Source organism: Patella vulgata, chromosome 8 (genome assembly GCF_932274485.2).
Source record: "Patella vulgata chromosome 8, xgPatVulg1.2, whole genome shotgun sequence".
In the NCBI taxonomy this organism is placed as follows: domain Eukaryota; kingdom Metazoa; phylum Mollusca; class Gastropoda; family Patellidae; genus Patella; species Patella vulgata.
This window is the reverse complement of record NC_065886.2, coordinates 2,551,391-2,564,406: the sequence shown is the minus strand read 5'-3', so window position 1 is coordinate 2,564,406 and position 13,016 is coordinate 2,551,391. Positions and strand designations below refer to the sequence as shown.

Sequence of the window (13,016 nt, the reverse complement as noted above, 5' to 3'; positions counted from 1 at the left end):
CAAATCACCTCAGTTTTTATCATCCAGTGAAAATCTGCAACTGTCTGGGGTGCACCATTAAATCCCCCATGATATAGTTATGCGTGAGTTATTTCCCTTTGATTTTGAAACAGCGTTAACAATGCAGAGATAGAAATAGGGTTTAACGCCCACTCGACAAAACTAGGTTATTTCGGGACTAACATATGGTTCCATTTTATTTAATAATTTGCTTGCGCGTAGGGGTCTTTAGTACTGGGAGAAAACCGGAGGAGCCGAAGAAAACCCACGCGTTAACAATTCGGACTGTATATATATTATCCATTCCAGTTCATAACTGCGCCGTTCATCGAATATTCCGATTGTTTTAGGAAGAGATTCAACCTGCTTGGCATCGGTTTGAGTAATCCCCAGGGATTTGCCAAATATTCTCACCAATGGATACTCCGTGGACAACTCTGGGTCAAGATTAAATCCGACTGTGACCAAAATAATTTTATTAACAGTATAATTACTACATTATTTGTAATTAAATACATTTTAGATAACGAAATAGGTCAGATAATCAAATAGTTGGATAAAAAGAATACTAATATACAATTAGGATAAACAAATAAATTGGTAAAAAGAATACTAATATACAATTAGGATAACCAAATAAATTGGTAAAAAGTATACTAATATACAATTAGGATAAACAAATAGTTGGATAAAAAGAATACTAATATACAATTAGGATAACCAAATAAATTGGTAAAAAGTATACTAATATACAATTAGGATAAACAAATAAATTGGTAAAAAGTATACTAATATACAATTAGGATAAACAAATAGTTGGATAAAAAGAATACTAATATACTATTAGGATAACCAAATAAATTGGTAAAAAGTATACTAATATACAATTAGGATAAACAAATAGTTGGATAAAAAGTATACTAATATACAATTAGGATAACCAAATAAATTGGTAAAAAGTATACTAATATACAATTAGGATAAACAAATAAATTGGTAAAAAGTATACTAATATACAATTAGGATAAACAAATAGTTGGATAAAAAGAATACTAATATACTATTAGGATAACCAAATAAATTGGTAAAAAGTATACTAATATACAATTAGGATAAACAAATAGTTGGATAAAAAGTATACTAATATACAATTAGGATAACCAAATAAATTGGTAAAAAGTATACTAATATACAATTAGGATAAACAAATAGTTGGATAAAAAGAATACTAATATACAATTAGGATAACCAAATAAATTGGTAAAAAGTATACTAATATACAATTAGGATAAACAAATAAATTGGTAAAAAGTATACTAATATACAATTAGGATAAACAAATAGTTGGATAAAAAGAATACTAATATACTATTAGGATAACCAAATAAATTGGTAAAAAGTATACTAATATACAATTAGGATAAACAAATAAATTGGTAAAAAGAATACTAATATACAATTAGGATAACCAAATAAATTGGTAAAAAGTATACTAATATACAATTAGGATAAACAAATAGTTGGATAAAAAGAATACTAATATACAATTAGGATAACCAAATAAATTGGTAAAAAGTATACTAATATACAATTAGGATAACCAAATAAATTGGTAAAAAGTATACTAATATACAATTAGGATAAACAAATAAATTGGTAAAAAGTATACTAATATACAATTAGGATAAACAAATAGTTGGATAAAAAGAATACTAATATACAATTAGGATAACCAAATAAATTGGTAAAAAGTATACTAATATACAATTAGGATAAACAAATAGTTGGATAAAAAGTATACTAATATACAATTAGGATAACCAAATAAATTGGTAAAAAGTATACTAATATACAATTAGGATAAACAAATAGTTGGATAAAAAGTATACTAATATACAATTAGGATAACCAAATAAATTGGTAAAAAGTATACTAATATACAATTAGGATAAACAAATAGTTGGATAAAAAGAATACTAATATACAATTAGGATAACCAAATAAATTGGTAAAAAGTATACTAATATACAAGGATATTATATGTTACTTGATCTGGCTGGTTCTCTCATAGTATTGCTTATGGTACTAGCGTATGTCAGCGTTTGCAAAATAACATCATATACAGCCATGCGCTAGGGGTGCGCAAGGCACAGGTTATGTACTTTCAAGCACGGCACCATATGGTGGCATGTGGCAAGGCGTCCGTATTCGCGCGTAAGTGTTATACGCTAAGCATACGCTGAATATATTGGATAACTAAAATAGTCGTGTTTAAAGATTAGCGTACAAAATATAGCATATTTGATGTAAGATCAAATAAAACATAGTTGTGTAAAAAGGAAACAAAATATATATAAGATAATAAATCACACTTCCAATATAAAATTTAATAACAAGGCAAGTCTTTACTGAATGAACTACTGAATACTAAATAGTCGTGAAAACAGAATACAAACTATACACATAAAACGATTTATAAAACCAAAACATAGCTGGTTCTATGTGAACACAGAATATCACCAGAACATATGGTGAAATTATTCGAGACAAAATAAAAGAAATCACAGAAATATTTTTATATCCATAAATAAAAAACAAACAGATATTATATAAAATTAAAATTAAATATCAAATACTTTATGAATATAAATTTTGTCTCTTTTAAAAAGTTTAGGATCCGGTTGAGCAACTAATGGTATAATATCTGACAACGGTAATATTTTCATCTAATTATATCCAAGACACTTGCACTCAATCAAAATGTGCTTCACCGTCAAAGGCACTTGACATTGTTCACATTCCGATTGAGGCTTTCGCATTAAAATGATAAAATTTGTTTAAAAAGTATGAGTTGAGTCTTGTAACATATGTATCCAGTGCGTCACATACAAATGTAGAAACGAACTGTTGCATTGTTATTCCTGGTAGGACCAACGTCTTTTAAGATAGTAAGAAAAATATACACAACGTGAGTCTTAGCCAAATTACGAGAATTACAAATATAACCAGAGATAATATTAGACGATCACAAGGCTATTTAAATATGTAGCAGAGAAGAGAGTATGAGTCATGCGTTGGGTGTGGGGAGTTTTTGGCTCACTGACTTGCCACATCTAGCCATCGACTCATAGCATAGCACTGATAGTTCTACAGAACCGAGCTACAAGATATTAATGCAATACATTATAAAACCAAAAAATATTTTAATCACAGTTATATTTGCCGAAGTAAGAGTCGTTAGTAATAAAATAGTTATTCATATAAAACTAAATAGCTTAACTTAATGTGTCAAGAATATTTGAATATATTCGAATATATCAAACTAGTAATCGAATATAAGAAAACACGTGGTCTGCGATCGAATACTCTGACCTGATCGAACACTAATTATCGTCCTTTGCACTGAAAGAAAAAGAAACAGTTTATTTTCAAAACTCACCCGAATATGAGTTTTATTGAACAATGCAAATATGAATCTTACTCGTCATTATTTTAATTCAGTGATGTTTTTTTTATGTCTCCCAGTTATAATAAGGGTGTTTTACATCTCTACTAGTTATTATAATAGGATTAGGGTGGTTTTACATATATACTAGTTATTATAATAGGATTAGGATTTGGGTTAAGAAACCATACCTCCAGTAAGATATGAAAGGGATATGACAATTTATAATCTCATAAATATTTAGCTGCAACCTTTGTTCGTTACCATTTTGGAATATTTTATCATTGGTTTGAGATTATACTATCCACTACTTTTTTTAAAATCAGATTTCAAAAAGTATGCAAATTCCAAACGTGTCAGGCAAACCAATAGAAGTTATGTACACGCTGTGAAAACCATAGAAAATTATGGAAACAGTCCATAAACATGTACCACCTGACTGACGTAATTATTTGAAGTAACAAGAAATTCATTGTAAAGGCAGTTTAGCTGTTGATGTGAACACATTTACTTTCTTTAGTCAAAGCTACCTTCTACACCGACTGGGCTAACGAAGACGGACGTACGCCATTCAGTGTACTATGAGATAAATGTTTATGGACAGCTGCGCTACGGTACATGGAACCTCGGTTTTCATACGATCCCAACGACTATCCATTGTCCGTGCAAAGCCAGCCGTCCACGACGAAAAACCCCAATGAACTTTCTCGGTCAACACCTGGAGCGAACACGGGGCCTTCAAGTTAGCGAGCCAACGTCTTGCGTACTGAACTACCGTGCCTCCTCGAGTGAGAAGAGTCCATGAACAATCTTTGCTAAAATGTACCAAATCTCGACCATCCGCTTAATATTTATTTTATACGCTAATGAAAGTTTACATACCGGCAGAAAAATACTAGTACTATTCCAATAGCACAAATTACAACATCGACACCAATAACTGCTCCAGTACTTGAAGGCATTTCACCTGCTTCAGTACTTGACGGTATTTCAACTGCTTTAGTACTTGTCGACATTTCACCTGTACAAGTTCAATAAATATAAATAAAGTTTGCATCGTTATTGCGGTCTATTGACAGGACAGAACTGGCTCGGAGGTTGTCCGCTCAGACATCGCTTCTGAGGTGACGCCACTGCATTATGGGTTACTCGTTATGGCAGATGGACAAGAAAAGCGAAATTATTTCTGTATGTTCGACCACTCTGATTATTATATATTAACTGTGCACTTAATATTGTTTGACATGATTTGTGGTGATTCAAATGATAACTTTAGAAATCCCGTTATCCATCTTCCCAACTAATACCTGAACACAGATCAATGTAATCAAAAATTGTTAGATGTCTAACAGGCTATTTTAAATACAGAACAGTATCTGATCACATGGTGGCTCATTTAAAAGCAGTGTAGAAGGGAGAGACGCTATCTGATAAAAATACAGAACTATATTTCGTTTCGTTTTGATACTTTCGATGGCCTGCACCACAGGAAAATCTGACCGGTTGTAGTGAGAGGTCGTGTCAGGGTCATACGGGCGACTTTTGACCTTATAGCGTCAGACATTTGATTTACCAATCAGCGTTGATGTTTCTAGTGGGATATCCAAAGTTCCGTGCACCGCACGCAAAGAACTCGCCGTGTCAGACCGTTAAAGGACAATATTGGTGTCAATCATTATCACATATGTGATAGAACAGGTTAAACACGTTCCAAATATTATTTTATCACAGAGATCATTGCTACGATAGATGCGTAATCAATGGTTCAACAATCGGAAGTGACGAACGCAAAAGGAAAACACGAGTTATTCCTCTATATAACTGACTGAAGTGACGGGTGATAACATATACATGGGCGAATTTCTGCTCACGAATAATTCCTTCGAAGACCAAAAGTTGTTGTGTGAGAGTATATCTGACAATTCATAAAACATTGACTGTCACTAGATAGGAGAACATGAAAAAAAAAACTAGAAAAGTCCGTGCATTACCATGTTTTTATAAGTATAGAATGAATAAACACACGTAAATGTACGGACTGTTTCTATTTTTATCATCTTCTCTTATCTAATGACATTCATTTACTTTTTTGAATCGTCAGATATACCCTTACTGTCTCATATAACACCTTTTGGTCTTCGATAACCTAGTTTAAAAAGGAAAAACCCTATCAATAATCAGTATTCTCCTACCTTTCGTAACGTAGTCCCACCACCCTTTGAAAACACAAACTATTTGGACCTGATAGAAGCCATAGTACTTGTTTCAAATTTGGTGTGGAGCATTAATTGGTGTCATGAAAGGACGAAACCTATCCCGTCCGTTTTCTACAAAAGCATTGGGATCGGAAAGGAAGGACACTGTCGATTCTAGTAATCTATGACCTTGATTTTGATTGTGTTATATTTTGTTTAGCGTTTCGTTGGCCATAAGTAATTTGATTCCCTTTACCTGTACGGTCTATGATAACCTTTCTACAATACACTATGTCTTCCTGGGGGTTTCCAGGTGTCCAAATCCATCCATCTCTAACAACGACAGCGTTTGGCCAATTAGCATCATTAAACCTATAAAGATATAAATCATAGTCACACAAAGCCTTGTCTCGAAAAAACAGATTGCCGTAGATCACAGCTTATATAAACGGCAAATCTGGTTATTCACCAAATTACTTTTAGAAAATCTAATGCATGTCGTCTTCACAAGCGTGAAATAAATCTGTTAAAACCTGCAGCGTCTGTCCGGTTCACAGGCATTTGTTTTACAGGGAAAAGGGGTGGTGGGTTACTCTGGAACAGAAGGTTAAGGAGCGATGAATATCGATAGAGTTCGTCCTCACATGGCCCCAATGCATTACACCAAATTTTGGGGAGCCACAATGGCTCGGTGAGTAAGACGTTGGTTCGCTAGCCTGGAGGTTCAGTGTTCGATCCCTGTATTCATCGAGAACCGTGGTATTACATATTTTTACACTTTTTGCGTACATGGTGCGGCCATTTTTTCAGGCAATTTTTGTCCGATTTTCACGACATTCAAACGGCACCGTCATTACGGTATAATGTTGATAACTTAAACATTTTGTTTAAAATCGAATAACAATTAACCTCTGCGGGGTCCACAAGGTAAAAACGCTATTTTTTAGTACAATCAGGCACCATAATCCAGGAAATACTGTCCGATATGCCCGAATATTGACAGGGCCCGAGATCTGTGAGTTATACACATGTATTTCAAATTTCATCAAACTCGGATAAAAATTGCAATCTCTATAAGGTCCACAATCTTGGTATTACATACTTTTACACTATTTGCGTACCTGGAACGGCCATTTTGTCGGGCAGTTTCGGTTCTATTTTCACGAAATTCGACCTGAACCATTATCATGGTGCCGCCATGATATATTGGAACGGTTGTTCAAATCGAAAAAAACTGTGATCTCTGGTCGGGTCCACAAGCTAAAATGAGATTTTTCGAACATTCAGGAGCCATAATCCAGGCAGTTATGGTCCGATATAGAACGGAACCAAATTTAGGTTTCATCACAATCTGATAAAAGTGTCCACGAGCTAAAAGCATGATTATTCTCACAATTCATGAAGTTATGGTCTGATACCTGCCAATATCGAAAGCATCCGAGATCTTTCTGATATAAACCTAGATTTCAAGTTTCGTCAAAATCGGATAAAACAATGTGACCTGTAGAGTGTGTCCACAAACAAATTGTTGACGGACAGACGGATGGGTGGACAGGGGCCACGACAATGTACGTCTATATTCATATTAGATTTCGAACCGTTTTCGTACTTTTTAAGGTTCCAAAGAATAGAGCCATAGACCTTTTAAATAAATAAACAGAATATCTCACTCGGGTTCATTCCATCCTTCTTCCGGTGTGTTGTAACATTTCCATGATGCACTGGTTTCAATGCCGTTACTCAATGACAGCTTTATTCCAGCAGGTCCCTCTGTATTGCGACACTTTATACCAACAACTTCTGTATCTTCAGGAATAATGATGGTTGAAGGTTCATACCAGTCACTGGCATTACCATTCTTATACTCAACACCGTCAACATATAAGTTCATGATATTATCACATGCAGCTAAACCAGTAATAGCTGAAATTTAATTGTAGACAAACGTTTGAATTAACAGTATCCTGTATCTTAGAAAGAAAACCATACAATATTTTATAAATAGTTTTGTAGTTTTCCAACAATTATTTATTACACATGACATATGGGCTTCAACGGAAATTATGGTTTGCATTAATTCGAACTCGCGTAGCTTATTATTATTGATAACAAAGAATATTTATCTGGAACCATAAAATTGTAGCATAGCCGGTCGAATATGGAACCGAAACCAGACACTTAACAAATCCAACTTGTAACAAAATCCTTGTTACACATTATTACCACTGATTGTCTAGGTATGACTGTTGTGTATACCGTTGCTGCTCTCTAACCATCGACTTCACGTTATTGCAATTATGACTAAAATATGTGACATTGGCACAGACTTTACATCCCAACATAACCCAGAAACACTGTTCGTTTTAAAAAAAAATATGGTTTTATATAAAGCAGGATACAAAGTTTACAAACATAAATCTTTGGCTGAATCAACGAACTTCAAATTGTGACACCACCTTCCTAGATATACAACGTAGTGACCCGGACAATTTGGGATTCTACGCTTGAGCCACGAAGAAATGACTGCATTTTTTCTGAGCCATGGAGAAGTAGTGCGAACACGGAGAGACATGAACAATTTGACACAAGAAAATGTGCTCATTTCTTTTTGGCTGAATCTAGAAACTTCAATGTTTCTGGCGCACTACGTATATATATATATATATATATATATATATATATATATATATATAATAAGTAAAATTCAAGTATTAGAGAAAAAACACTAAAAATTAAAATTTTGGCTAGTACTTTCATCGTTATCAAACGAATCGGCAGGCCATTTTAATGCGTTACTATGCTGTTACAATAGCGTTACGTCATAACAGAGGACAATGACTGTGTGAAATATATAAATTATAACGAAAAACATTAATTAAACATCTTACATAATTAAAATAATCACCCCCAAGCATTCAAAATTGGGTTATATTTAGCGATAAAGTTGCTTTCTTTTGTTTCCAAGAGATCATTATCACTAATATTGAGTTTGTACAAAGGAAAAAATATTGAATTGACCTTTACCACAAATATCCAAATGTTCGCTCACCGGCAAAACTCTATTTCTTGCGAGTTTTATATTAGAACGATGTTGGTTAATTCGTAAATTCAACTGATCAGTAGTATTTCCTATGTACTTGCCATTACTGAATATTGAACTTGAAGTCTCCAACTAAGGCACAATTGATATATTTACAAAAAGATTTACATGCATATTCAGCTAATTCTGCAAGGAAAGTTTCATTTTGGACAGGATAATTCTCAGAATACAGTGGCCGATAAACTACAATCAAGCTAAAAGTTACAGGTTTGATAGAAATCGCAAATTTGGAGTATTCTCCTGAATTAATAACATTAAATTCTGTTTTGAGAAAAATCCCAATCCACTTCCAATAAAAAGTTTTATCCGGGTAATTTAAGATTCGATAGTCTTTTAACCAGAATTCGGGTACCACACAGAAATAAAAATTCTTATTTATGACAAAGGGAAGAAATGGGTTGATTTGTTCCGAATAGATCTCGGACCAGTTGTTCAAAGTTCCGTTAACATGGAGTTAATGGATCATCATCTTTAACGGAGATAAAGTCTGTTTCTGGAAGCCCCGTTAACTTTAATATGTTGTTAAGTTTAACGATGGCATTAGTCGGCTGTTAGTCGAAGTCCTTGTCAAAAGGTCATAGATTACTAGTGTAATTTTCTTTTGAACATTCTAGAGGGTCGGGCGATTGGCGCCTATTCCATTTTCTATAAGATGAAATTGTATAGTATTCTACAGAATATTAGGGTCTGTAGGAAATAATGACCCTAAATATTCTACAGTTTCTATAATGCAAACCCCATAATTTTTCCTGCAGATTGATGCTAAAAATTTTAAAGGAAAATAATGTATTCTATAGTTTTTTTATAGTGTTTTCTGTAGTAAATTCTACAGTTTTCAAATTTTGTGAACAGATTGCACAGTTTTCCCATTGCCTTAATTAGTTTCTTGTTAATACTAACTTCTATGAAGTTAATCCTTATAAGACATATAGAAATAGATTTCACTAAAAATAACACACTAATATGGATATACTACTTCTGAATTTTATTAACATGCTACGTTTCAATACTCATACAGGTATCGTTATCAAGCAAATAATGATTAATGAACAAAAACGTAGTGCAATATATAGATAATTACTTTGGAAGCCATTTAGCAGATACAACAATAACAACAAATTGATTAACAAGATGAAAGATATAATATATAGACAACAGGTAGAAACCATTTAGCAGATAACACACCAACAACAACAAGTAAACGATTAGTAAAAGAACGAATATCGCATCATAGGAAAGTAAAACATTCTCTTCAAATAACAGAAACCAGATTATTAAATAAACTATTCAATACTTTAACACCTTCGGATCAGACAAAGTTTATCAATTTAAACCAGAAAGCAACAGATAAACTTAAATTAGAAAACAAAGCAGAGACAAATAAAGAAGTTCAACCATCTCCAAGCAGAAGATAACAAAGCAGTTAAATCCAAAGTTTCAGTAAAAAATAAGAAAGATTACTTAAAGAAAACAGTTGTCAACCTCTCCTCCCACACGCTAACAGATGACCAGGTAAACCTCCTATCGAAAGGACTTAAAATTTATACCATCCACCAACAAACCACCAACTGAAACTTTTATTACCAATATAGAGAAATGACTCCAGCAACTAGCACCGAATGGTAAAATAGATTATATTAGACACCAAATCAAGAAGATTCTAGAAAAACCAGCAGTTACGAAACCTAACCTAACTAAAGTTGAAAGCAGGGGCCTGTTTCACGACATTTTAACTAAGATAAAATCCAAATTTTAGTAATTTGATTGGATAATATTAGTTTGATTTTAGTGCTTAGCCAATCAAAATTGAAGTATCTACTAAAATTTGGATTTTATCTCTTGTTAAAATTTCGTGAAACAGGGCCCTGGGCAATTAGAGAATTAAAGGAAAATAAAGATATATCAATAGTAGCAGCTGATAAAGGTAAAGCCACAGTTATAATAGATACCTGTCACCTGAACGAACTAGTAAGCAACACCTTGTCAGACAGTTCAACCTACAAACAACTAAAAAAGGATCCAACAGCTAAACTCGACAGACAACTTAAATCAACATTAAAAACTCTTCGCGACAATATAGACAGACAACTTTATGAGAAATTAAACATATCACATCCAACACCACCTTATGCCAGAGTACAGGTTAAAATTCACAAAGATCCAATCAAAATTAGACTGTTAACTTATTCTCGGGGATCAGTGTACTACAACACAGCACAGTATATTTCCAAATTGTTATCGTCTATAGCAACCAGCGCTCATTCCTACATTAAAGACTCGGCAGATTTCTGCGAAGGACTTAAGGAAAAGGATGAAAATGGTCAGTTAGTTAGTTATGATGTAGTAGATTTGTTCACCAACATACCACGAGATGAAGCCGTAATTCTTTTACGACGACGAGTTGAAGCTATTTACCATGAATTGTCCACAAACCTCAAAATAGATAGCATAATTCAACTCATGGAGGATTGTATCAACTCTACTTACTTCTCATGGCAAGCCGATATTTACGAACAGGTCCACGGGTTACCCATGGGTTCTCCAATAAGTCCACTCATAACGGAAGTGTACATGACGCATTTTGAAGAAACTGCCCTCTTGTCTGCACCTTTCCAACCAATATAATGGATGAGAAAAGTCGATGACATATTTGTCATCATGGAACCAAGTAAGAATCCTCAGCACCTTCTTGATCATCTTAACGGCGCCCACCCTCGCATGAAATTTACAGCAGAACCAGAAAATGACAACCAGCTACCTCTTCTAGACGTATTGGTGAACAACTCTTCTGATAATCTAAAAACCACCGTTTACCGTAAGCCGACCCACACAGACCAATATATACATAACAGTTCGAACCACCGAAACAGGAATTATAAGAACTTTAACTAGACGCGCTAAATTATTGTGTGACGAAGAACTACTTAACGATGAACTACAACACATCAACAATGTCCTCATAGAATACAATAACTACCCTGAAAACAAAGTTAAAACGATCATGAAGAAAACCCTCACGCATACGTGCAAACCACCCAAAGCTGTAAGAAATAATAACCCGATATTCATCACTATTCCATACATAGGACCAGTCAGTCACCAAATCAAAAGAATTTTAAAAGAGCAAATAGATGCAGATGTAGTGTTCAGCAGCGGAACCGCACTAAAAACCATGTTAAACGCAAATGGCAGAATAACCCCGAGACGACCGAAAGTGTGTTATATATAAAATAAAATGTGAGTGTAATGAGGCATACATTGGAGAAACGTCACGCCCGATATCAGTGTGAATTAAAGAGCATCACACCGCGGTTAGGAAGCAAGAGTATAATAAATCTGCAATTGCAGAACATATTTTCAACAATCCGCAGCATGAAACCAAATGAGAAAAGACGGAAATTCTAGCCAGGAACTTGACAGTGTGGAAAAACAGAATTCTCAGAGAAGCCCTAGAAATCCAGAAACATAAGCCTAAATTATAGAGACTCAGGACATTTTATCCCAAAATCTATGGGTAGATTTACTCAATCCCTAATTACTGTGTGGTTAATGTCCCCCCCCCTGCTAAAATGGTTTCCACTTGTTATCTATATATTTGTACTGGTTATTTAATTGTGATCATTGGTTTATCGTATAAATGGTTTCAAATTGTGATCTTTGATCTGGTTAATTAATTGTTGTTGTTGTGTTATCTGCTAAATGGTTTCTACATGTTGTCTATATATAATATCTTTCATCTTGTTAATCAATTTGTTGTTATTGTTGTATCTAGGGTTAGGGTTAGGGTTGGGTTAGGGTTAAGCCTTCAGTGTATATGGTCCACGACTATGGAATGACTTACCTGACAAAATAAAGTGTTCAGAAACAGTTGCTCAATTTCGATCTAGACTAAAGACGCATATGTTCACGATGTATTATCCACAGAAGCCATTAACTTACAGCGCTTAGAGCATGCTCATGGATGGATTAAGCGCTATATAAATGTACATTATTATTTATTATTATTATCTGCTAAATGGCTTCCAAAGTAGTTATCTATATATTGCACTACGTTTTTGTTAATTAATCATTATTTGCTTGATAACGATACCTGTATGAGTATTGAAGCGTAGCATGTTAATAAAATTCAGAAGTAGTATATCCATATTAGTGTGTTATTTTCTATGAAGTTGCTATTCATATACCAGAACATTGAATTTAAACATTTAAAATTCACACCAATGAACAAACAGTCGTCGCTTGGATTAACTTTAATCAGGAATGAACTTGACTTTCC

General features: G+C 33.7%; 1 protein-coding gene across 1 annotated transcript in view; it reads right to left on the bottom strand.

The window, feature by feature from the left end:
• Positions 1-1,856: 1,856 nt before the first annotated feature.
• The window catches only part of LOC130013972 (uncharacterized), a 63,904-nt gene continuing 52,744 nt past the window's right edge, over positions 1,857-13,016 (bottom strand). Inside the window, exons 5-8 of the mRNA XM_056102620.1 lie at positions 7,311-7,563; positions 5,897-6,012; positions 4,328-4,466; positions 1,857-3,402 (exon numbers count right to left, since the gene is read on the bottom strand). Of these exons, the coding sequence (XP_055958595.1) occupies positions 3,384-3,402; positions 4,328-4,466; positions 5,897-6,012; positions 7,311-7,563 (527 nt within the window). The 3' untranslated portion in view covers positions 1,857-3,383. The remainder of the gene's footprint in view (positions 3,403-4,327; positions 4,467-5,896; positions 6,013-7,310; positions 7,564-13,016) is intronic.